Here is a 23,950-nt window from a genome sequence, read left to right on the forward strand (position 1 = left end):
AACAGGCATTGGGGGAGTCACTGTTCCCCCGAGCGACCCCAGTACTCTTTCCTGCCATGGCAGGGGGTCGGACTAGATGATCTACTCAGGTCCCTTCCGACCCTAGAAACTATGAAACTATAATTCATGAGTCACTGAGCAAAAGGGTGCAACTATGGGAAAGGGCTGAGAGTTCTCCAAGTGTCTCAGAAAAAAGAGCAAGCAGCACCAGCTAGTGGAGAATGGAAATGCTGCAGCTTAAAATCCACTGCAGCAGTTTTGACCCGAGTTTCTCCCCACGGTATGTCTGACCCAGCTGGACGGCACGAGTCCAGGACCCGGTGCTTGCTCCCCAAATATTGAGGAGCCTTCAGGCTCTGGGAACAGTCCAGGTTTGTGTAAGCCGTGCAGTGGAGAAGTGTAAGAACTAGGCCAGGCATTCACTCAAAGGAGGGCAGCTTAACCCAGCCGTATCCAATTCCAGGTCGATTCCCTGCCTACCTCACTTGTATTTCTGATTTGTCCAGTGTCATAAAGGAGGCCCGAGGCAGAGCAGGGAATAGAGCAGAGGGCCTCAGTGTGCCAGTCCAGAGCCTGCCCTACAGAGAAGGGACTAGTGCAGAACGCTGTTCCAAGCTCAGTCAGGACATACCCAACCTTACACAAGGTACTGCAGCCCTCTGTCAAATCTCTTGCACTGTTCAGGACTTCATGCACTCTAGCTGTCATATGCCATTCCACACACACATTAAAAGGATGCAAGAGGAAAACATATTAGTATCACACCAAGAGGCTGAAATGGATGGTTATGTGGCAGAGATGACCATGCAAAGCAGAATGAAAGGTATGTGCAAACGTTTCTGGCATCAACTTATTTTTTCTTTAAATCGCCTTTCAGGAGATCTGCTCTATTAGCCACAAATCTTTGCAAGTTTTGCCTCAAAAGGTTGATAGGCAGCAATGCCAAACTGCAGATCCATGAAACAACCAGAGAGAGAGCTAGAAAAAGAAATTTCTTCCTTCTTCCTATCTGTCCTTAGCTACAGCAAGGATAACTCTAATTCCGTGTATAAGTCCCACGCTTTCAAGGGCGAAGGAGGAAGAATATATCAGATACCAAGAACAAAAACCCAAAGTAAATCCACAGATCAGGCTATACAGCAGTATCACACATCACTGCTGCTCCTTACAGCAACCATCCATTAATAACAAGGTTTCAGAAGCAGGAGTGAAAGCAGGGATTTTGATATTTCAAACTAGTTTCTTTTCTCAAGTACCTGAGAGCAAAAAGCCCATAATTCATACTCCTTAGCTTGTGCCCCAGCAAAAAAAAAAGGTTGCTAGCAGCTACTGATGCTCCTTAGGATACACCATGAACGCATGAGTGCTTTGCAGCACAAATGCTGCTGCCCTGCCTGCTCTAGAGCTCTTACAAACCAAGGCAAGGCAAGATCAATACCAGACCCCAAATAAGCAGGAGGAAGAGGTCATCACCACCACAAAGCTGGTTGGATATAGAGTTACACACCTGGGAGGTTTGCTGTGTTATATGGAGCCTCTGGAGCAGCTGTGTGGTGAGATTACACAGAGTCTCCTCTTGTCAGTGGCCATGTCACCATGTGCATTTATGCCAGCTTAAATTTACTGCGCAGTAAGTGGGAATAGGTCGGCATCTACATGTGCAGACGTTAAAATGCGTTAATGCTGTGTAAGGACTGACTTAGGACTAAAGCTAGCCCCAAGTTAGTCCACAACACACAGTGTTACTGCACAATAAGGTATTTACATGTGCGTTACTGCACAGTAACTAATCGGGCGTAAATCTGATACCTGCATCATGCAGGTATCAAGTTTATACTCAAGCTGGCATGAGTCTCCATATTTACTGTGCAGTACAGGCATGCACGTGTAGACACGTGCCCATACTGCACGGTAACTTCAGTTACTGCACAGTAAATGTGCATGTGTAGACATGCCTGGTGAGTGCTCTAGTGCAAACTCTTTTTCCAAGTTTATTTTGCACCCCTCGCTGTCTTCCCTGCAGGACTCTCAGGTTCTAAGCCCGGGCTTTAGATTCCCACTGCCCAAGGTCTTCCTAACCAGAGTAGCTCTAAAGTCCCAAACACTGAGATTTCCACACAAAATATCAAACACAGGACCAACCAGAATCAGAAGAATCAACATCCTGAATATCAGGATATTCAACTGCCCTTTGAGCAGAGCTGCAAGTTCCACTTATCAGGGAAGGTTAGACTCAAGGGTGCGTGTCCAGCCCTATGACCAGCAAGGGGTACGGAGGCAAGAGAGAAACAATTCAGGGTGCTTGAGAAAGGGAGTTTTATCTCCATCACAAAAACAGCCTCAATTCAACTCCTTATTCCTACCTGAAAGGCTCTCCAATCTTGTCCAGGCTGCGGAGTGAATTCTTCACAGCCCAGGACCTTTCAATCTAACATGGATGTTTGACTTGGGTCTCAACATTTATATGGAAAACCTGAGCACATTAAACATTTACTATTTATCTGAGTCAAAACCCCCTCCCACCCCAGCCCTGCTAGTGACTGGAGTGTCCAACATGCATTACCAAAGAAGAGCCCAGCATCAGCACTTCAGTCAATGGCACTACATTTTTCCCTGGGTACCCCCATCCTTCATTAGGACTTCAAACCAATGTTAGCATCCTCTTTGTTCCTCTTTTTCCTAATTCCCACACCCACAACTTGCTTCCAGGACCAACTTAGAAAGCCAACACACCACCACATTTTCACTTCATATTGTGCCTGCTGGCTTTACACATGCCAGTTGAGTGCAGGGCGGCTCAGAGAGGGTGCACGGGTGGGTCTCAAATCCTGGCTCACTGAAGCCTGTGGCTGAAAGGGAAATTACAAAACAAAAGACATGAGGTGGGGGCCAAGAGAAAAGCAATTACACCCACCCCACTTGCTCAAGATACATGGGCTGTAAACTAATCTGCTAAGAGACATAAATTTTATGTTCTATATAAGTAGCCAGTTTCCTTCCACCAGAGGAATTACTATACTCAGAAAGCATATTGGCCTAGCAAGCCAGACACTTTTTCTAGTACCTCACAATGGATGTACTAAATTTAATGTGCATTAGCAAAAGCACATTAATGAACATGTAGACACACCCCGTGTGTAGCTGACACTTTCAGCCCTGCTTTCCATATGAAACAGGCACACATGCTGCTCTGGGGAGAGCTTCATTTCCTATCCTCTCCAGACTACTCTTCCTTTCCCTGACAAGCCAGGTCCAGGATCTAAAAGTTTCCTTCTGAATAATCACGGTGCTTAAAACTAGACAGCAGCCTTGCGACACATTGATTTTACATATGCAGCAAAATGTCTCCAGGAGAAGGCAAGATTACCAAAGCCATTTTAATGCAAGTTCAGAGTCAAAGCTAATAGCCATGCCAAGGTCCCCAGAAGCAGCAAAAGAAAGATGCCAATTTTCTTTGCACATACCCTAAACTGAAAGCAAACAGGAAAGAGGAGGTGGCAGCTCAGTGTACCCCAGGATACCATCATGCCCCAGCTGACAGAGTGCTATTATCTCTGGGCTTGTCCTGCAGGACTGTTCCAACACTAGGCCATTATTTGTTAGTTTAGGCTGGTAGGAAAATTGTTCCGCCCCAAGGGAAGTAAAGAAATGCAAAGCTGTTGAAGAAATCGCTGAAATTTCACCCTGATCCCCTTAGCTTTTGACTGTCAAGGCATTGCGGTATGGTGAGCAAAAGCAGCATGCTTTTCTGGTTAATAAAGAAGTGTTCTTGGTAAGATGGAGCTGGACTGGTGGTACACAGCACTGCACACCTCGTCTGTCTCCTTTCACTCAAAACAAGAAGCCACACAATCTATGGAGCTCTGAGATGCACCACAACTAAAAATGATTGCAGGTAGCCAGCTGGTGAGAGAGCTTGGGTACTCACTCCGGCCAGTGACTTCTGGATATTCTCCCTGGCTCTGGCAATGTCACGTAGGATCGTGCTGGCTCCGTTCTCCTGCAAACAGTGCAGAAAGAACCAAGATTCTTTTAAAAAATACGAGACATGATAAATTGCTGAGGGCAGTTACAGAAAGGGGGGGAAAGGCTGAATTCTGTGCAACCATCAACCGAGTTTGAAAAGCCACCTGCAAGAAGCATCAGCTGAGAACCAAGACTATGGTCTTGCCAACTATGGACTGCAATGGCTGCAGCCTATTTTTGGGTCCTGTCAGACTATGGCTCCTGCCCAAAGTTTGGGCACCCACCAGCTATTTGCTTCTCCCTAACATGACTGACAGGTTGGCTCAGCTGCCATTTGGAAAGGAGGCTGGGATTACAGTAGCACACCCTTAGAGCTCTGCTCAGGCAACCCATTTCGCTTAAATTTATCTGTGAATGCCACGCAAGCACAAGGCGTCAGACTGACAGCCCTAGTGACAGAAGTCTTCTAGTTCTGGCCAGGCAGCGACAGAACAGACTTTCCCCAGCTTAATGCTGAGTCCGCTCCCACGCTGGAAATTCAGCTGCATCCAACCTACTGGACTCTGTGAGGCCACCAACAAGGGCACCGATTATTATAAGCAGTGGGTTTAACATTGTGGACCTTTTCCCACTGGAAGTGAACAAAGACCCCCAAAGTCATTTCATGCAGGACACAGATAATCTTGGGTCAGCGCAGGCGAGGAAGAGATCTGCACACTTCCAGACTCAAGACAAACGTTACAAAGTTTGCAGATACTTTTCCTTCTGGGGAAGAGTGCTGTAAAGCACTCAGGTTGTCTGCCAGACAGCTGGATTTCATGTCACTTCTTGCAGGCAGAATCTCACCTCCCCTAAAAGTTCCCCCGTGAGCCATGTAATAATCTGACCTTTCCATCCCTGCCACAGCTGACAGAGGTTTGTCCTCAGGGCTTTGCACATCTATTGTAGGAACATGAACTCTAAACAAATGCTGCAGAGAGCAGGTGCTACCACTATGCCAGTGAAGCCAGCAGAAAGGCAGCAGAACATGCCTGGAAGCTACTATTAAAGCAATAAGTTTTGTTTATACGCCCTACCCCACTAGTTGCAAAACAGCCATTTAACACTTCAAGCAGCTTTCCACATAATTAAATCCATATGCAGTTAACAGTCCTTTGTGTTTTAAGAAGGGGTCACTGCCTTGCTGCCACCTACACACTGATCTAATTGAGAGAGCAGATTGCACAGGAAGGGAAGCGAGAGCTCCGCGGGCTACTTCATGCTGGGACTAGTGTTTGATTCCCACCCTCCTGCCCCCGTGCTCATCACTGCTGTTTGCCAGAGGACTGTCTCACCCTGGGGCCTGCTGGAAACGGAATGTAGTTTGGTGTCCCTGGTGCTCTACCATCCCTGTGCTGCCTGGGGCCACCTGATTTCCAGCCCTGCCTTGCACACAGAAGGCTGGTTATTCCTGAGCCTTGACAGATCAGGCAACCAGGTAAGTGTCATTACGAGAATTACAAGTTTCGCTCACGTATGCCAATTCCTGGCCTAGCATCCCACGGCTCCACATGCCTGATCTCTGATTTTCAAGCTGAAATGTAAATTGTCTATTATGAACATACGGCTCCCACTTGGTGCCTATAACACAACCGAGGAGTGGAAGAGACAATGGGTTGTAAGCCGTTAACTCCCCACTTCTGCTCCCTATATTCACTCACTAGATAAGGGCACGCTTCCTTCAGATGTACCACAGGTCACCGAGTTTTGAGCCCAGGGATTCATAAACTGCATGTTCTGTTAAGGCAGGGGGGTCCCTCTAGCAATTCTTTGCTGTCCACAGAACGAGAGGGAACATGGAGGCCACCTGGGAGAGTCCAAAAGGAAAATCCCTTCCAAAATCATTGCTGCCTGGCCTTTACACACACACACAGCTACGAAGGGTCATTCTTTACAGGCTAATCTGTGCTAGAATACCTTGAACTCCACCACCCTGCAAAAATTACTCCCTCCCTGTCTTACCTGCTGGCATGAAGAGCTGGCAACTGGTCCGTTAATCTGCTCATAGTATCTCCGCTCAGCATCATCATACTTGTACTTATCAAACCAGATCTTCTCATGCATGAGGAAGTTGGCTGCCATTTCTCTGAGGAGAGAGATAGGACAAAATGAAGATGTGGGAATATAGGAAGGCAGTGGTTAGCATCAAGTTAGTCGAGAATGACCCTAGTTCCCCGCTCTCTACAGGGCAATACATTTCTGCATAGCCACTTCCCCTCTGGTGAAAAGCTTTAAGCGAATGGGATCCTATTAGGAAAGCAGGACAATCTAATCACCTTCCCATCTGCTTGATCTGACCTGCATTTAGTAACAGCATGAAGTGGAGACTGGACATGTTAGTCTGCCTTTTCCTCCCATAAAAACAGCAGCCTCACCAGGGTCACACTAGACACAAGTCAAGCAACACAAATATTTAAACTGTGTTATTTGTCATAGCTCCCTCGGCCCATGCTCAGAGACCACTGGCCTAAGACACCTGTCAAGACTTGGGCATGAAGTGAAGGCAGGAGACTAAACACAACTTGTGCTGCAGACAATACCAAGGACAGATAACAATACTGCATCCCTCCTCTATGGCATTCAAGCCACATTACCACTGTGTTTAGTCCAAATGCATCATGGAGAGCAAGTCTACCACCCAACTCTTCAGCATACTCCCATCAACCCATTTCAGCCCCGCCTGCTTGTGAACCAGAACCATGCTGGCTCCAACCGTGCTGACACCCTCCCGTGGGCAATGCAAGCCCAGTTCTGGGCAGGACCTTGCTGAGCACGATACAGAGCCACACGGCCCCATCCTGTCCAGTAACCCCACAACAGGACCCCGCACAACCCTAACAAAGGGGATGCTAGCTGAAAGCCTCCTTCCAAATCAGAAAGACAACACAGTCAACTATCTATGCAATGACCCTGTGGCCATTTAGAAATTAAGCTTATGCTGCTAGGGAAAGCTTCCCCATAGCACTTTTCAAGCCACCCACACTCCCAACTCAACTGGTTCCCACAGGGGTAGCACAGATGCCTTTAACATGGCTTTGAAAAGAGGCTAATCCACTATTTTGCACATGGAAACAATGAATTTGGGGGCGAAAGGATTCATTTGCAATGACACAATTAAACCACTTTCAAAGGCTGTTTTATATGCCAGTGGAGGATACTGGGCCCACTGCAGGTAGACTGCAAGAGGGCAGTTAATCTCAAGAGAGAGGGCAGATCAGTTGAAGGGAGGAAGAAAAAAGGATTCACAGGAGTGTCTCATCTCAGTGAAATGACAGACAGCATCTGGCTGCATCAACAGGAAGGCAACTAAGGAACTGCAGCCAATGCAAGGGGCATCAATTCTACTCTAATGCCGTTGGGTTTTTTGGCAGGCTGTACAATCCTCTGCTCAAAAGCTCCAGGCGACTGACTTGTGCTTTGCGCCATACAGCTGTACAAACGTCTCCCAACACCCGCCTGCTCGGAAAAAGCGGAGGCAATCTAAAGAGACCGCTACCATATTCTATCAGCCCTTTCCAACACTCGCATTGCCTCTGCAAGGCTCCTCTGAAATACTGTCCAGATTCACATACCTTCAGGAACCGCACACAATCCTAGCTTTGCACAGGACACTGCATTGGCCATTGCACCTTTTGTACCGACACAAAGACTTTATTTCATGGGGAAGAGATGCACCTTTTTTTGTTTCATCCACCCCAAAGGAAACTATTCAAACAGCAAGACTCCTCAGGATCAGATTTCCCTTCCAAGAGATCTATGCTCTGAATACTTTACCACCGCTAAGCTGACTCCTACCTGAGAGCTACAAAGCAAAGTCTATGTACTGGCCCCTGGATGAGTGTGCTGAACAGCTCCAAGTCAGAGAGCAAGATGGCCCAGGAAATTACGAAGAGTTTCAGGTTAAACAAGAAACTCTCAATTATGTAAAATTAAGTAGAGAATGGGGTGGGGAGCTGAAATTATGTTCTGCACTCGTCTAAAACAAAGGACTTTTAAATATTTCCAGCTTTTAAATAGAAGTCAGCTCCAGATTTCTCTCGCCAACCACTGGGGTTGGGTTCCTAAAAGCAAAACCATAGTTGGCAAGACAAAAGGCTTATGGGAAAAATGGCAGGTGGCGAGCTGATGCGCAGCCATGGAAAACCATGGCGACTCGAAGTTGTATACTGCGGTAGCCAAAACGGTATCTGGAATATTAAGCGTGGATACTTAAAACCAGGGCTGGCGAGGGAAACCTGTATTATAATTAGACCCTGTCCAGGACTAATTGCCTTCATTTTTACATGCCTTTCCCTTCCCTGACCCTGTATTTATTTGCACAGCAGACTCCTTTTGATCTCCATGTTGAACAGTATACCATCTTTCAGAAAAAATGACTCAACCGCTGGGCAAAGCCAGCTTCCCCCACAGCCATGCAGAGGGATTGCCTGCTACCTCCAGCATAAAGCATCGAGTCTAAGATTCGATGCTCCTTGACAGACCAAACACATGTAGAGCCATTGAAACGTAACCATCTCTTGGATGGAGGTCAGCAAGAAATGTCTAAGACACCCAAGGCCAGGTCCTCCTCTTGTGAAGGGGGCTGTGATATTTTTAGGAGTCAAGCAAAGGCAAAGGTGGGCCTTCCCCCACTATCCCCAAGAACAGCTATATAGCAAGCTGCCTAAAACTCAGTTTAGCAACCCAAGAAAGATAAAGGGCTCCATCTCCACTGTTCAGCTTGCAGAGCAAGGCGGAATTGGGCAAGTGGATGGGGGCCAGTGCACGGGACCCAGGGCCAAGCACTCCTAACCCAATAATTTGTCCCTAGCTGACTTCCTGCCCCTGGGGCAGGGGGGCTGGACTTAATGATCTTCCAAGGTCCCTTCCAGCCCTAATGTCTATGAAATCTATGAATTTTACTAAAAAAAAAAGATGATTTTATCATATACCCCCTTGACTTCCAGCTCTCCGAAACCTCAACCAAGGTGGCTAACATCTCGGAGCCCATCTATCAAAGGCTAGCACCTACCTAGCTCCCACAGGCACTGATCACGAAGCTGAATCACTTCACAAAGGAATCATCTCCTCAGTCCCCCTGCCCAAAAAGCACAGCCTGTCTAGGTTAAGGGGGACTTTTGACCCCGCCCCCCAATCTCCTTTCTATAGTGCTGCAGATGTGTCTGGCCCTACAGATACAGAGGATGCCTGCTTTCTCTATCTGCACATGCTTTCCATCCTGGGCCCAGCAGTTCTGAGTTGGAAATGTTACCCCAAAATAAGCTTTTCCTACTTAATTTCTGTTGCGGGCATGCTCAAGGCACTGGGTGCAGGTTGAGACGGTTTGGGTAGCGTGCAATCATGGACCCACACTTCCTCCTCTTTGCTCGCCATTCTCGAGGCCTCGGACGCGTAGTATCGTGCCTCAGCGCTGTCGTAGGCGGGTTTATTAAGCCACAAAGACTCGTTGTCCTCATGCAGCAGGAACCGGGTTGGGGAAGGTTGTTTGGCATCTCTAGGAAGGGAAGAATTGGCGGCAATCTCCATGCGTTTGACCCCTGCTCGTTTCCCAATGCTGTGGCTTTTCTTATCCTTCCGGCTCCGCTTCAAAGCCTCCGGGCGGCCCCGTTCTTGTGGCCTCACTTTTCCAGGAGGATGCCCATCAAACATGTTCTCATAGAAGCATTTCTCGGCGTCGTCGTAAAGCGGTTTCTCCAGCCACACCTCTGACATCAAAGCCTGCAGGCTCGACATCAGCGGCTTCCCGTTTACAGACTGGTGTCCAGGACTGGGTAAGCAGCCAACGAAAGAGGCAGCTGATGGAGCCACATCTGCAGGCAGGCCCGGCGTGGCAGGGGTAGGCAGGGCTGTAACATAGCCTTCATCTGGCGTTTTTTGCCCCATGTTACTAGTGCCACTGTTCGATTGGAGGTCTAGGAAGTGTGGAGGAACAAAAGACTGAGACCTTTCAACAAACGCTTTCTCGGCATCATCAAAGTCAAACTTGTTGATCCAGATATTCTGAATGATGTGATGACAAGCAGTCAGGCTGCCGTGGGCGCAATGCAAGGTGGCCAGGTTTCTCCTGGCCGTAGCAACTTCCTGGACAGCCTCTGCCCAGGGCGCCAGCGTGGACGGCTCAACAGCCAGCTCCATCCCTGAAGCCGCCCGGCTGAAGTCATCCGCGAGTTTCTTTCTGTACGCGTTTTCAGCATGATCAAAGAAAGGCTTCTCGAACCACACGCGATCGGCTAATAAACCCGTCAGCACAAAGTCTACCTTGGAGATGGAGCCCTTTGCTTTTGGCGAGCGCTTCCTTTTCTTTTGTTTCTTCCCATTTCTGGCTCTTTTCAGGTCTCCTTTCAAGTCGCTCTCTGCCGAATCTTCATGGCACACCCCGTTCACTGCCTCCACCTCCACCTCCACTTCCAGGCATCTTTCTGGGGCTGAGGCTGCCAGCGTTGCTTCTCGTTCATAGTGCAGCCGCTCTGCTTCGTCATACTTGTGCTTGTCCACCCAGACCTTTTCGGCTGGGTAGGGGAGGTTCCTCGTCCTCATCTTCCGAAGAGCGGCAGCATTAAAAGACAAGCACAATCATGTAGTCGCAATGTAACTAAAGCCAACGACATGCACTAGATTTGAAGCCTGATGGTGATCTAAATAAGCCACCCCAAGATCAGGATTCATATACTGAGAAACGGTCCCCATAATATTTAATTTCCTTTTGTTTAAACATTTTTGTATGAAGGAACTGAGCTCTGTGTTTGCGTGTGTTTAATCCAAATGCAAAAACGGACTGGATTTTCACTCCTCCCTCGCCTACCTTTTTAATCATCTCCTTCCAGGTTTATACCTGCCATTACTTATAGCTGTAGTAAGCCCTCAAGATGTAAAAGCCACGAGCCCTATGTGGTTCATAATTTAAAGCACAATTGTTAGATTATGACTAAACAATAGTTTTATTTTCATAGTTTTACTGTCTAAGAAAGGCATCCAGGTTACAGCTGTATTGGTCTAGAGGCTAATGAACTGCTGGCAGAGGTGATATCTTTTATTAAATCAACTAGATGTTTGCAAGCTTTCGGGCACAAGTACCCTCCTGTCTAGGAAAGATTTTTTTTTTCCCAAATCACCATCTGTTATGTGCCAACATACAGACTAGATGCTCTTAAATGGGTATTTCTGGAAGGCTTAAAAGACCTTAAAGCCACTGCTTCATGTAGGATATACCATGTATTGTGATCTGCTGCTGTGACAACAGAATTTTTAGAGCATACAGAGATTATTTCCAAATCTGTACAAGGTTATCAGAGATGAAGCGAGTTTATGGGACCTTTTATATTAAAAACATCTCTCTGTGAGAGATTTAACTGAAAGATCCCCTTTCCCTCATAGCGTGTGAGGCCACTGATAGACTGAACTAAAGTTATTTATTAGGACAACAATTCACTGGCTTTTGGGATGCACGTGGGAAGCCTAAATATTTTGAACCCAACTCTGACAATTACCGGATTTCAGTTTAAAACCAACTGCTTCTGAATAAAAAGGGACCAATGTTAACAATTTAAGGGTTTTTTTTGGTTAACATATATTTTAGGGAAAACATCCTATACAAAGAAAGTAGAATATGGCATTTGTTCTGCATACACTGTCTTGTTTTGGATATTTAGAGCACAAGACATGCTGAATTAAGTCAAATTTAGCTTTCAGGATACTTAAATTATCCAACATAATATGGGAAGAGTGTCCTCAGCACCGGAATGACAACGGTGCTCAGAAATCTAACTAGAGGTTCAGTACCAGGAAGACTATGATCAAATGGGTAACAGCAAGCATGAGAAATGCATACAATGCATTTTTAAGCCGTGCAGCTGAACATCTGTTCCCCTTCTGCTTCCTGGCCAAGCCCAGTAGCAGAGATGGCTGCTACCTCAGGGATCAATTCAGAAACATATAAAGCTGGGCCTTTTCCCCAGATTCAATTAAGTGCATATGATGGTACCAGCAGCTGGTAAGATTCAGAATCCTGATCTCAGGAGTTGGCAGGCAAGTCAAGAGGTTTAAAACTACCTTCAAATTTAAGTCCCTTTGCCTTCTTGAACGTACACAGAAGCTGTTACTTAATGGTGACAGTTTATAATGCAAGGTGTTTTAAATATTTATAACCTAAATAAGTTATTTTTAAAATACCACCACCATTTCTAAGGAAAAACAATAGTCTTCTACTTAAAAGACTCAAACTTATTCTTTTCATCAGTTGCTAAAGACAGCAAGTAGAACTTGCCTGGCTGAAACAATGCAAAATTCCTTTTGTTCCTTATTTAAAAAAATCAAAATGAAAAATCTTCAAAGTCAGATTTTTAAAAATATATTTTCACTGTATATTCTGCCATACAGGTATTAATAGGAACATTTCTTACTACAGATAGTTTGACTGAGCCAACGGTTTGAAGATTACAGAGGATGACTCCTACTTGCTGCTTTCAAAGTCTCAGCATCCCATCTGAAGCAGACACGCGTCAAGTTGGTCGTATAGTATGATGATTCATTTAAACCTTCAGCTGTGGAAGCTGTCATGGCTTCCTTGGCATTATGACCAAAAAATAGCCTATGACATCATGTTATAGGTCATAAATGTAGGCCATGTGCAAAGGGTCTGCAGTGATCAAGAGGCTGTTCATCTTTATAAAGACAAGAGGTAGGAACAACTATGCTGCGCTCTCTCACTCTAATAAAAAGTCTCATTAAGGAAACCACAGCTACCTCCTGCAGTCTTGGATTTCTGATTTGAATTTTATGCTCTTAAAATTTCTATTTTCCAAGAAAAATCCTATAGTAATGACCTAGAAAAGCAAAGGTGGAGGGAGAGGGTGGTAGGGGACATTACGTGACTGATGCTCAGATGCTTCCTTCCCGTGTCACTAGAACAGGGGTTGGGATCTGCTAAAGGAAGGAATATCCTGTATTTTGTTACTGGACAGCAGGTGGGGAAAGGGAAGAGGATGGTGCCACTGGACACAACTGGGATTGATGCAGCAACAAAAGGACTTTTCACAGCTAGCAACTGCTTAAAGCAAATGTTTTTCAAAATAAGGCACAATTTGGTAAGGGGCGTTTGCTTTAATATGCTCATTACCTCTCTTTCATGACCTGTTTAAGCGTACAGAAAGCAAAAGGCGCACAAAATAAGACACAATTTTGTAAAGGATTCTCTCTCTTTCATGACCATTTTTAGGGAGACAATGCACAGAAAGTGCACAATTCAAGAAGCAGGGGACTAGGAGTTAGAAAAGTTACGACTATAGCTGCATTTACTGCCAGGGAGCCATATTGGGAGCCCTGAATATTGCATTTCAGCACAATATCCTATATTAATCCAAACTTGTTATGCACTGATTTAGGGGTCTTTAAAGTCATATCAAGAACAAGAGAGGCTGAAACATCCAGAATACCTTGCATTCAAAAAGAAATGCAAAAATCTAGAACTCTTGGTTCAGAAATGGTCCCTTTTATTAGGCCAGCTGAGAAATTGCAAAAAATATTTTTTTTCTGAATCTTTCGCGCTTTTTTGCATTCAAAAAGTCATGCATGACTGTACTAGATGAATGCAAAGGAAGTAAATGCACGATCTGTATCTAAAAATCGCTTTCTGGTTGCAGGGCTATGAGCCTTAATAAGCTACTTCAAAGAGGTAGGAAGGTGCGTTTCCTTTGAGGTAGCAAGAAGGCAGCCCATCACAGCTCTTCAAATACTGCCAGCTAGCACACAGCTATAACACTTAGCTGGCACTCGCATGAGAAAGAAACAATGCATCTGCAAGTCAGAGAAGCTGAAGTAAACTTTTTCCTATTTTAATGCAATTAATGATTGTTTTCCTGAAATACTTCAAATAAACTTTCAGGCAACAAAGCACCAGCTGCTGGGCTGCGTGTATATGGAGTACATCACATACCTAATAAATGTGGAGTATGTTACATATATTGAGTATACCACATACTTAATAAATGTACTTTGGACACTAAAATTGCAGGGCTTTTTCTTGATTTCTATCCTGTTCTCTTATCAAATCAGGTGGTTGGCAAGTCCCCTCCCAAAATAACGCAAGTTAAAATTAACAGTGTCATTGGCAAATAGCAAACTTCTATAAGCCTGGTGCGTTTTCTGTTTTCTGCTAAAATAATGCCATCCCCACGTAAGCAATGCAACAACTTTCCTCGAAGAAAAAAGGAGCAGAAATGACAGGAAGAACAGGACATACTTACTTTTTCAGATCCTATGAGAGCAATAAGAAAGAAAGAAAAAGTTAGGGAGAGCAAGAACAATAAGAAAAAAAGAAAAAGTTAGGGAGAGCAAGAAAGTTTCTGTTTCTAGGGATGCTTTGTCAACCCCTGGAAAGCTCAGGAGCAATTTGCCCAATCTATAGTTTCATAGTTTCGTAGGTCAGAAGGGACCCGAGTCCCCTCTAGCCCCATCTAGTCTGACCCCCTGCCATGGCAGGAAAGAGTACTGGGGTCAAACAACCCCAGCAAGGTATACATCCAGCCTCCTCTTAAAGACCCCCAGGGTAGGGGCCAGCACCACTTCTCTTGGAAGTTGGTTCCAGAAAGCTCGTAGTCAGCAATTGTTTGTGGCATCCTGATTAGCTTTTAAAGGCATTAACTACCACCTCGATCACTTGGTGCCAATCGTCTAAGCACCCGTCTAAGACACCCCAATGGTTGCAGCAGCCTCAGGACTGATTTGACTTGATCACTCAGCAATGAGTTAACTCAAAAGACTCTAAAAACAAGCAGATATTTGTTAAAAGCCTTATGCAAAATAGCATCTGCAATGAAGTTTTGTGTGTTTTTTTATACAGACAAAAGAAATTCCCATTTTCATGCCAAACTTTTTTAAAATCATATTGCTCCTCTGAAAGGCTATCACCCTTGCTGTAAGCCCACTAAAATCTCAAGGGTACGCCTTGAATCAACAAAACGCAAAAATCATTTTTAAGAAAATGTTTTAGCGAGGAAAAAAGAATCTTCCAAATGGGTATGATCTGCAACAGATGAAATGCTGTCTTCTGGGAGCAGATGACAGCCCACCCAACATAGCTCTGCGATCAACAGGCAACAACCACTCATCTCAATGATATAGTAAGCCTTAAACCCAATTTTAAAGGTTTTAAAAGCTGGATTTTCACAGCTACACCAATAATGTGAAATTACACTGGTCAGAATAACCAAAACATAAGAAATGCTAATAACCATTTAGAAACCCAAAGAACCATTATTAATTAACAATTTGGCCACCCGTCAGTTTTAATTTTGATTTTAACTATCACCACTTCCAGGCTGGAAAATGAGAGAAAAACTCTTTTGCTGGGTTTCAAATGCTAGAGGGAAACTCATAAAGAAAAAAAAAATTAAGGTGATACAAGAAGTTGATATGGATGTTTTGTAAGGTTTGGACCTAAGCTACATGCCTATTACTACTTTAATTTTGGCTACTATACAGGAAGTTATCAAAATACATGCAAAAAAAAGTACATTGGTTCATGACAAAATAATTGAGTTCATGTTCTGGTCTAAGAAAAGCTGCACTTAGAAACAGCCCAAGTCTTGACAACTCTGCCCCCCACAACTTGCTTATTTTCCGCAGCCCTTATAATTTCTGGAGGGCTGCATTAGCTGGTTTCAAAAGACCACAATCTTTTGCAGTGCAAAGTTAAAGATGTTCACAGGTCCTCCCTCCACTGGCAACTAAACAGAAGGCACATCAAAGTGATGCTACCCGACACTTCACATGACAACTGTAGGTCTGGTGCTACAGAGAAACAGATCTTCAACAAGAGGAATCTCACTCTGTGCGCTCTATAATATCACTCTGCAGCTCCCCCAACCTTCATGTCACTACTGGGACTGCTCATCTGTTCGTGCTGCTTGGCACCATTCACGGAGTTAAAGCCAACGAGGAATTATATATAGCACTTATGTCATATCACACATTGCATCCATCCCAACAGAACAGTCATCCCAGCACCAGCGAGGGAAATAAGTGTCAGCTGCTAGTAACAAGAAAGAACAGAAAAACCCCAAGTCTTTGAACCTATTTAACACTAGAAACAACCATCCAACACAGACGAAATGCAGCCTGCTCTGCTCTTCCTGTCCTCCACAACAGCTGGCCAAATGGGATATGTCCTGAAAGACACCTCAATACTACATGGTAGTGAGCACCTTCCGTACTGTCCCAGTGCCTCCTCCCCTTCCAGCCCTAAAGCTGGTCGCCATCACAATCCTGTGCACATAGGCAAGCATGACTTTAGCAAGACATGATGCCATGGATGGGATATCCAAAAAAGTATTTGCAGTAGTTTCCTTTCCAAGACAGCAAGGAGAGTCTATCCCTTCTGCTGTCTCAAGACGCAAACGAGTAGGACTCAGCCCACAAAATGACAGCCACCACCGCCTAAAGCCTTGGGATTTTTTGTCCAGGCAACATATTAAAGATACTCAGCCAAAAAAAAGTCTTGGCCAGAGGTAAAGAACGGCTCAGTTACAGTCTCTGGTCAAGTGCTGCAGAGAATTAGCTATGGGACAGGACAAGAAATAAGTCACCTAGGCAAAAAAAAAAGGGATACCGACTAGTACCGGAGACAGAGAGAGCGAGCGAATGGAGGGAGAGAAGCAAACCTGTTAAAAACAAAGAGGAGGAATGCCAAGGCAGGCGTTAGAGGAACACAGCAGTGACAAATCCAACTGGATGGCACAAATCAGCTCCCACGTTCAGGTCAGTGTAGGATGGGACAAATCCTGCTCAGCACAATCATAAATGAAAACAGCTTTTTGCAGAGGAAGTACTGCAGAGGAGAGAGAAACCAAGGGACACGCTACTCATCAGCCCACTCGTACCCAGGCCTGGCCTGGCATGTGTTTAGTGACTGGGGGGAGGGTGGGGGTTTTTAACACCTGTACCTGTGCCCATGTCTGGATGTGCAAGGCCCCTGCACACGTGACACGCAACAAACGGGTTAATCGTGCGGCTGATTTAGAGCAGCCACACGTGCAAAGGAAGATGAGCCAGGGTGCAAAGTAACTAGCCCACAATTAACTGGTTAATTACCCAACGAACAGCTGCGTCTCTCCCCCCACACCTGTCTGCCTGCCCAGCCCCTCCCCCACATCCATCCGTCCACACACCCCCACACCTGCTGGTCGGCCCTACACCTGTCCAGACCTCCCCCCCGGTCACGGGAGCAGGAGGCGCCAGCCCCCCCCCCAGCCCCACACGTGGGGGTGGGGGAGGAGGGTTGCGGCCCCCCACACTCACGCTCTGCGTCCACGCGGCCTCCAGCCGGGCAAAAGGAGGCGGCTCCCCCGCGCGGGGCATTCTGGGCCGCGGCTCCGACCAACCGCTGGGGGAGGGGGGGAGAGGCACCGGGGACATCGCACGCCCCGCCCCCCCCAGCAGCTGCGGGAATGGACCGGCCCGAGGTGCGCATGCGCGGCGCGTGCCTAGTGGCACCTCTCCTCCTCCCGGGGGAATAGAACGTTCCACTATACCCGCCCCCACCCCTTCACCAACATCATGGAACGAGCCAGACACCACTTCCCCCGGCAGGAATGGACCAATCCCAGCGGTTAACAGGGTGCCGAGCCAAAAGCACCCACTAACAACAGCTAGGAGAGTGGTGGGAGAACACAAAACGGAAACGTTCCACCGCGCATGCGCACTCCGCCCCCTCCCAGACAGACATGGAACAGCCCAAGCCCCTACTAGGATGCCTAGCTGGAAACATCCACCCACAGTAGCTGGGGGAACGAAGAGAAATAAATATTGCACCGTGCATGCGCCCTCCACCCCTCCCTCTTTGTCAAGTATAGAATAATCTAAGCCCCCACTCGGATGCCCAGCCGGAAATACCCATTCACCAGGGGGCAAAGAAAGAAACGTCCCACCGCGCATGCTTTCTTCACCCCCCTCCCTGGCAAACATGGAACAATCCAAGCAGTCAATAAGGTGCTGAGCCGGAAGCACCCACTCACAGTAGCTAGGAGACTTAAGAAAGAAATGCGCCCCCCTCCCTGACAAAGATGGAACAACCCAAGCCCAGCCGGAAGCACCCACCCGCAGTAGTTGTGGGGAAAGAGAAATAACCCCCCCTTCCCCGGCAAACATGGAACAACCCAAGCCTTCACAAGGAAGCCCATCCGGAAGCACCCATTCACAGTAAGGGGAGAAGGAGAGAAAGAAGCGCTTCACTTTGCATGCGGCTTCCACCCCTTCCCCGGCAAACATGGAACAACCCAAGACTTCACTAGGAAGCCCAGCCGGAAACACCTACTCACAGTAACTGGGAGGGGAAAGAAACGTTCCACCGCGCCCTCCACCCCCCTCCCGGCAAGCGTGGAACACCCCAAATCTCCCCTACGGTGCCCAGCCGGAAGCACCCACTCGCACTAAAAGAGGGGGTGTTGGAACAGAACATTCCACCTCTGGGGGGAGGGCAAAACCCCGCGCATGCGCGGCGCGAGACAAAAGGCAGCCGCCCCCCCTCCCCCCGCAAGCCCCGGTTATAACGCGGCCGCCCCGCATGGAGCCGGGCCCAGCGTCCCCGGCGGGGGCGGCCCCGCGGTGTAAGCGGGGCGGGCCCAGCAGCGGGGCGCTGCGCCGGGCCTACTCCATCAAGGATAAGCTGCAGGCCATCGAGCGCGTGAAGAAGGGCGAGCGCCAGGCCTCGGTGTGCCGCGACTTCGGCGTGCCCGGCGGCACGCTGCGCGGCTGGCTGAAGGACGAGGCCAAGCTGCGCTGGTTCCTGGACCAGCTGGGCGGTGAAGTGGGCACGCAGCGCAAGAAGATGCGCCTGGCCAACGAGGAGGAGATCGACCGCGCTGTCTACACCTGGTTCCTGGCGCTGCGGCAGCACGGCGTGCCGCTCTCCGGGCCCCTCATCCAGGCGCAGGCCGAGGCCTTCGCCCGCCAGATCTACGGCCCCGAGTGCACCTTCAAGGCCAGCCACGGCTGGTTCTGGCGCTGGCAGAAGCGCCACGGCATCTCCAGCCAGCGCATCTATGGCGGCGAGCCGCTCAAGGTCGAGCCCGAGCCCGCCGGGGACCCGCCGGCGCCGCCCCCGCCACCTCCGCCGCCCGGGGACGGATACGGGGACGAGCAGATCTACAACGCCAACGTCACCGGGCTGTACTGGAAGCTGCTGCCAGGCCGCGCCGCGCCGCCCCGGCGCCCGCCCGTGCGGGCGTCCGTCACGGTGCTGCTGGCCGCCAACCTCACGGGCGCCCACAAGCTGAAGCCGCTGGTGGTGGGTGGGCTGCGGGACCCGCCCAGCCTGCGCCACCACAACCAGGACAAGTTCCCCGCCTGCTACCGCTATGGCCCCGAGGCCCGGCTGGGGCCGGCCCTGCTGCGGGCCTGGTTCTTCGAGGACTTCGTGCCGGGTGTCAAGCGCTACTTGCGACGCAGCTGCTTGCAGCAGAAGGCCGTGCTGCTGCTTGGCTGCCCCCCGCCCGCCACCACCGCCGAGGATGCGCCGCAGCTGCAGACGCCCGACGGTGCCATCCGGGCCCTCTTCCTCTCCAAGGCGCCGGCAGGGAGTGGCCGCATCCCGGCCCCACTGGAGCAGGGCGTGGTGTTGGCCTTCAAGCAGCTCTACAAGCGGGAGCTGCTGCGGCTGGCCGTGTCCTGTGCGACCGGCAGCGGGGGCACGGCGGCGGGGAGCGGCCCCCTGGACTTCATGCAGTCCTTTCTGCTCAAGGACATGCTGTACTTGGCCGGCCTGTCCTGGGACCTCATCCCTGCGGGCTCCATCGAGAAGTGCTGGCTGCTGGGGCTGCGTGCCGCCTTCGAGCCGCGGCCTGGGGAGGATGAGCAGGGTGAGGCGCTGGGGGCGGACGGTGGGGACAGCAAGGTCTTCAGCGACCTCACGCACTTGGCGGCACTGGCCTACAAGCGCCTGGCCCCCGAGGAAGTGGCCGACTGGCTGCACCTGGACGACGCAGCCCTGAGCGTGGAGGGGGACGATGGGGAGGAGGACGCGGGGGATGAGGGCCCTGGGGGCTGTGAGGGGGAGGAGGAGGAGGTGGTGGCAGCGAGAGGTGGGGGCGCAGTTGAGAGCAACCAAGAAGGGGAGGGAGGGGGTCCCTTGCTGCCCACAGCCAGGGAAGCCATCACGGGCCTGGAAACTGCCCTACGCTGGCTGGAGAGCCAGGACCCCCGGCAGGTGGGGCCCCTCAAGCTGGTGCAGCTCCGCTCCCTCATCAGCATGGCCCAACGGCTGCGCCAGGGGGGCAGCCCAGACTCCTAAGGAGAGCGAGGGGCTGTGGCTGGTCAGCAACCGACTGCTTCACCTTGAGGCGGGGCGGGGGGGGTGTTCACCCCAAGCCCTACACTGCAACGGGACCATCACGAGGGGGGAACCCCATATCTTGGGGCTTATACGGGGTGCTTACCTCTTTCCCTTGCAGCCGCTCTTCTCTAGAGGGCTGCTGCTCACCCCACCATCCCCGGGAGAGGTTATTATCTGCTACTGAGCGGGGCAATCCCCTATCCCATAGCTGCTGCAAGGCACTGGAGGGCTAATGCATAACCCCAACTCATGGGGGAAGGGAGGTGCAGGGGGGACAACCCCCATCTCCAATGCTCCCATGAGGAATGGGTGACTGGGAGGAAGGTTTCCTGGCCATTGCTGAACAGGCTGCCCTCCCCGCGCTTGGAATTAATCGGCATTCCTGAGGTCTCTGGGGCCTGGATATCCCAGGGCAGAAGGCTCCCTGCAGCTTCCAGCTGCCTGTCCCTCCTGCCAGCAGGACTCTGAGGATGGGGGCGTCTCACCGTGAAGGGAAGAGAATGCGCATCGCCGCAAACCCGTTAGGAAAGACTTTGCAAACCATGAAGCAGGGTGGAAGCAAGTGCTGGATGAGGTCTAACTGGCCCACGCACAGCTGCACGGAGGGGAATCAGGGTAGCCACAGCCTCGCCACCTAGACCTCGGGCATCGGCAGACTGCAGCTGCTGCTGTGGGGTGCCTTTGGGAGGGTGTCCTTCCTGCCATGGAGGGCGCAGGTTAGGAATGCCCTTCATGTGCAGAGTGGTATGGGGGTTTGGGGCTGGTTTCAATCCATTTGTCTTTTACATGCACTGGATCCAGACTGGTATGCTCTGGGCTGGGATACACTAATAAGCTACAGACCACCCTGAGTGTGGGAGGGGGGTCTGACCTACCTTCCAAGGCTATTGCGTGTATCAGGGCTCCGGGGGCTCTGAAGCCAGGGATGCTTAGGACCTTGCAAAGCAGGTGTTTTAATTTTTAAAAGCCTTCATACAGCAGGACAGTTAGGTCTGGTGGAGAGAACTCCCTGCCCCATGAGCTGCAGAGCGCTTTGTAGACTCATCCGAAACAAGGTGACTTTCTGGTTTTGCTTCTGAGGCCGCCTGGGTGAAAAGGATGGGAAGAACCCATAAATCTCTCTTGGAAAGGTAGAGAAGCTTCTCATTCAGATTGCTTTGTGGTCCAAAATGAGTTATCGTCTGGCTATTTATTTAGCAGAAAAAAAATAAAATTTTAATTAGCATTGAATAACCCTACCTGAGTAGGGAGGAGGTGGGTATTTTGACTTACGGAAGCTTTCATCTCTGAGATGGAGGGTTTCACAGGTTTTTTAATTCCACCTTGGGCATTTTTATTTTTGTAAATGGTCGTTCTGGTCCACCCCATAAGCAAGATGACTAGTGAGATGCATAGATTTTCAGTCTGACCTGTCCTCTCTGAAAGGCACTGCAAATACAAGCTTCTGCTTTTTATCCTTGAAATTCTGTGATCCTCCAAAACTATTTAAGTAGGCGAAGTCAGCCAGTTGCCTATGAGGAAAAAACACTGTGGCTGCTCTGAGAAGGAAAAAAAAAAAAACACAAACTGTCTCTTGAATTGTGGTTCAACTTTTGCTTCTGAGCCCATGAACGAATACTGAGATGTGTTTACAAAATAAAATTTTTAAAAATCTCATTGATCGAGACAAGAAATGTTAAATAAATGCATAGAGTTGCCTTATACATCCTGCTTTCTCCTCCGTTTGGAAAATCAGCTCTAAATCCTCCCCGGTGCAACTGAAACTCCAGCTTCTTTGGAATAGCTTTATTAGGAGTGGGTGCAGAGAACCAGGTAGGAAGGAAAAGTCTACTAATTAATTTTAAGCAGTAGAAAGACAAGAAGTAGGGGGGAAAAAAACCTAGTACCAAACTGTGAGCAGGTTTTAGGCTCCAGGGAACACCATTTCTTTCAAAATCCAATACTCCATGACATGAATGTTAATTAACACTTCAGATGACTAAAGCAATAAGCATTTTTTTTCAAGACAAAAAATCCGTGCTGTTCAGTTTTCTTGTAGTGCAAAACCAGCACAGGAACGACGCCAAGCAGTTGCCCGTTCCTTCAGAGTTGGCTTCTGTTTTCTGGTTTCATTGTTACGAGCCTCATGTAGATTGTGTTTGTTTTTTTTTTTTTTTAATTCACACAATCGTTGTTGAATTTTTTTTTAAAGACAGCATTTCTATTTGGTTTTGTACCTTTTAATTTTTTTCTACAAACTTTGCATTTGAAGCCTCAGCTTCTTGACTGTTGTGTGAGAAGTCCATAGTTATATGCTAGGGGAGGCTGTGCACCCCAGTAAGCTTTGAAGCTCAATAGAGGAGTGATGGGTTGTATCTCTTTGGCCTGTGTCATGCCAAAAATCGGATGAACTGATCGAATGGTCCTTTCTGGCCTTATATGAAAAGACTTAAAATGTGCGGTGTTGAAGAGCTGGAGCTCTTCGGGAAGTGCATGCATCATGTAGGGAGAGGAAGGATCTTGTAGAAGCCTAGGATTGCTGTGAAAGTAATGGTTAAAACTGAGCTGGCTTTCCTGTAAGCACGATGACATTGGGAGCCAAGTTGAGAACATTCATCGCATGTTCCAGTTTCCTTTCTATTTTCAATCTACGTGCTGCTCATGTAAAAAGCAAGAGACAAAAACAGCCTCGTGAGGATGGATCCCTGGGTCACACCCTGCAAATCCAGGGAAAAATCCACTTAGAAGCAAAGCCGCGTCCTGTAGCTGCCGGTGTCCTGGAGTCCCAGATCTTCAAAGGGAGGATGGTGTCTTGCTTTCCATTGTGCAGCTGGGTTGTGTTTTATCAGTTCTGACCCCGGAGCTGTTGTTTGCACACAGAAACTTCTCGGAGAAGTGGGCTGTTAAATAAGGATGAGCTGTAGCTGACTGTGCTCCTAAAATGTCAGCATCAGCATGGCGAAAGAAGTACGTGGGAGCTGGTTTGAGGATGGTTGAGATGAAACAGGTTCCCTTAAATCAAGAATCTGCACCTTTTTGTTTAAAGTCTTGCTAAATTCTAGCTTTAAGAGTATCCCCCTCTCTGTGTCGAGGGAGACGGTTAGCTATGTTAGTCTCTAAGGTACCACTGTGTCCTGCCTTCTGCCTCCAGCAGGTAGTAGACAAACTGGGAAAGGGTGAGGAAAAGCCCAAGGCTGCTGAGCATCGGAGGACAGATTGCTTTGAGGAATGGAGCTGACTTCCACTTTGTTTCCGTGGGAGCTGGTAGGACGGCTCCACCTTGCCCTTCTGGCTGGCTGTGCAACGTGGAAGCCACGTCCTGCTGTCTACGCTCAGCTGAGAGGTCGTGGTAGCTTGATCAACCCTTCCAATGCTTTCATGAGCCAGAGGAGACACCGGCCACTTGTTTCTAGCGGGGCAAAGTTTCATAGTTTCTAGGGTCGGAAGGGACCTGAGCAGATCATCTAGGCCAACCCCCTGCCCTGGCAGGAAAGAGTACTGGGGTCAAACGACCCCGGCAAGGTGTACATCTAGCCTTGTCTTAATGACCCCAGGGTAGGGGCCTGCACCACTTCTCTTGGAAGTTGGTTCCAGACCCTAGCCGCCCTGACCGTGAAGTCGCGCCTCCTGATACCTAGCCTG

At 48.8% G+C, this 23,950-nt stretch overlaps 3 protein-coding genes across 5 annotated transcripts in view; 1 reads left to right on the plus strand and 2 right to left on the minus strand.

Annotated features, from left to right (window-relative positions):
* Positions 1 to 17,381, minus strand: part of EEF1D (eukaryotic translation elongation factor 1 delta) — a 30,060-nt gene extending 12,679 nt beyond the window's left edge. The window contains exons 1-3 of one of the 3 annotated variants that reach the window (XM_019553702.1): positions 17,299 to 17,381; positions 5,968 to 6,091; positions 3,929 to 4,000 (exon numbers count right to left, since the gene is read on the minus strand). In XM_019553702.1, coding sequence (XP_019409247.1) covers positions 3,929 to 4,000; positions 5,968 to 6,087 — 192 coding nt within the window. In that variant the 5' untranslated portion in view covers positions 6,088 to 6,091; positions 17,299 to 17,381. Of the gene's footprint in view, positions 1 to 3,928; positions 4,001 to 5,967; positions 6,092 to 9,277; positions 9,737 to 17,298 lie in introns of those variants that run through there. The other 2 variants (XM_019553683.1, XM_019553674.1) reach the window with 2 other exon arrangements.
* Positions 17,382 to 18,537: 1,156 nt separating this feature from the next.
* Positions 18,538 to 21,985, plus strand: TIGD5 (tigger transposable element derived 5). The gene has a single exon (XM_019553712.1). The coding sequence runs from the start codon at positions 18,563 to 18,565 to the stop codon at positions 20,285 to 20,287; it is 1,725 nt and encodes a 574-aa protein (XP_019409257.1). The 5' UTR covers positions 18,538 to 18,562; the 3' UTR covers positions 20,288 to 21,985.
* The window catches only part of PYCRL (pyrroline-5-carboxylate reductase-like), a 9,157-nt gene continuing 6,336 nt past the window's right edge, over positions 21,130 to 23,950 (minus strand). The window contains exon 7 of the mRNA XM_019547980.1: positions 21,130 to 21,141. The gene's annotated coding sequence lies outside the window, so the exon portion shown is untranslated. The remainder of the gene's footprint in view (positions 21,142 to 23,950) is intronic.

Source organism: Crocodylus porosus, unplaced genomic scaffold (genome assembly GCF_001723895.1).
Source record: "Crocodylus porosus isolate Cpor-Errol unplaced genomic scaffold, CroPor_comp1, whole genome shotgun sequence".
NCBI classification, from domain to species: domain Eukaryota; kingdom Metazoa; phylum Chordata; order Crocodylia; family Crocodylidae; genus Crocodylus; species Crocodylus porosus.

Coding starts and splice junctions, on each gene's coding strand:
- TIGD5 (XM_019553712.1), top strand. CDS start 18,563: ATGGAGCCGGGCCCAGCGTCCCCGGCGGGGGCGGCCCCGCGGTGTAAG.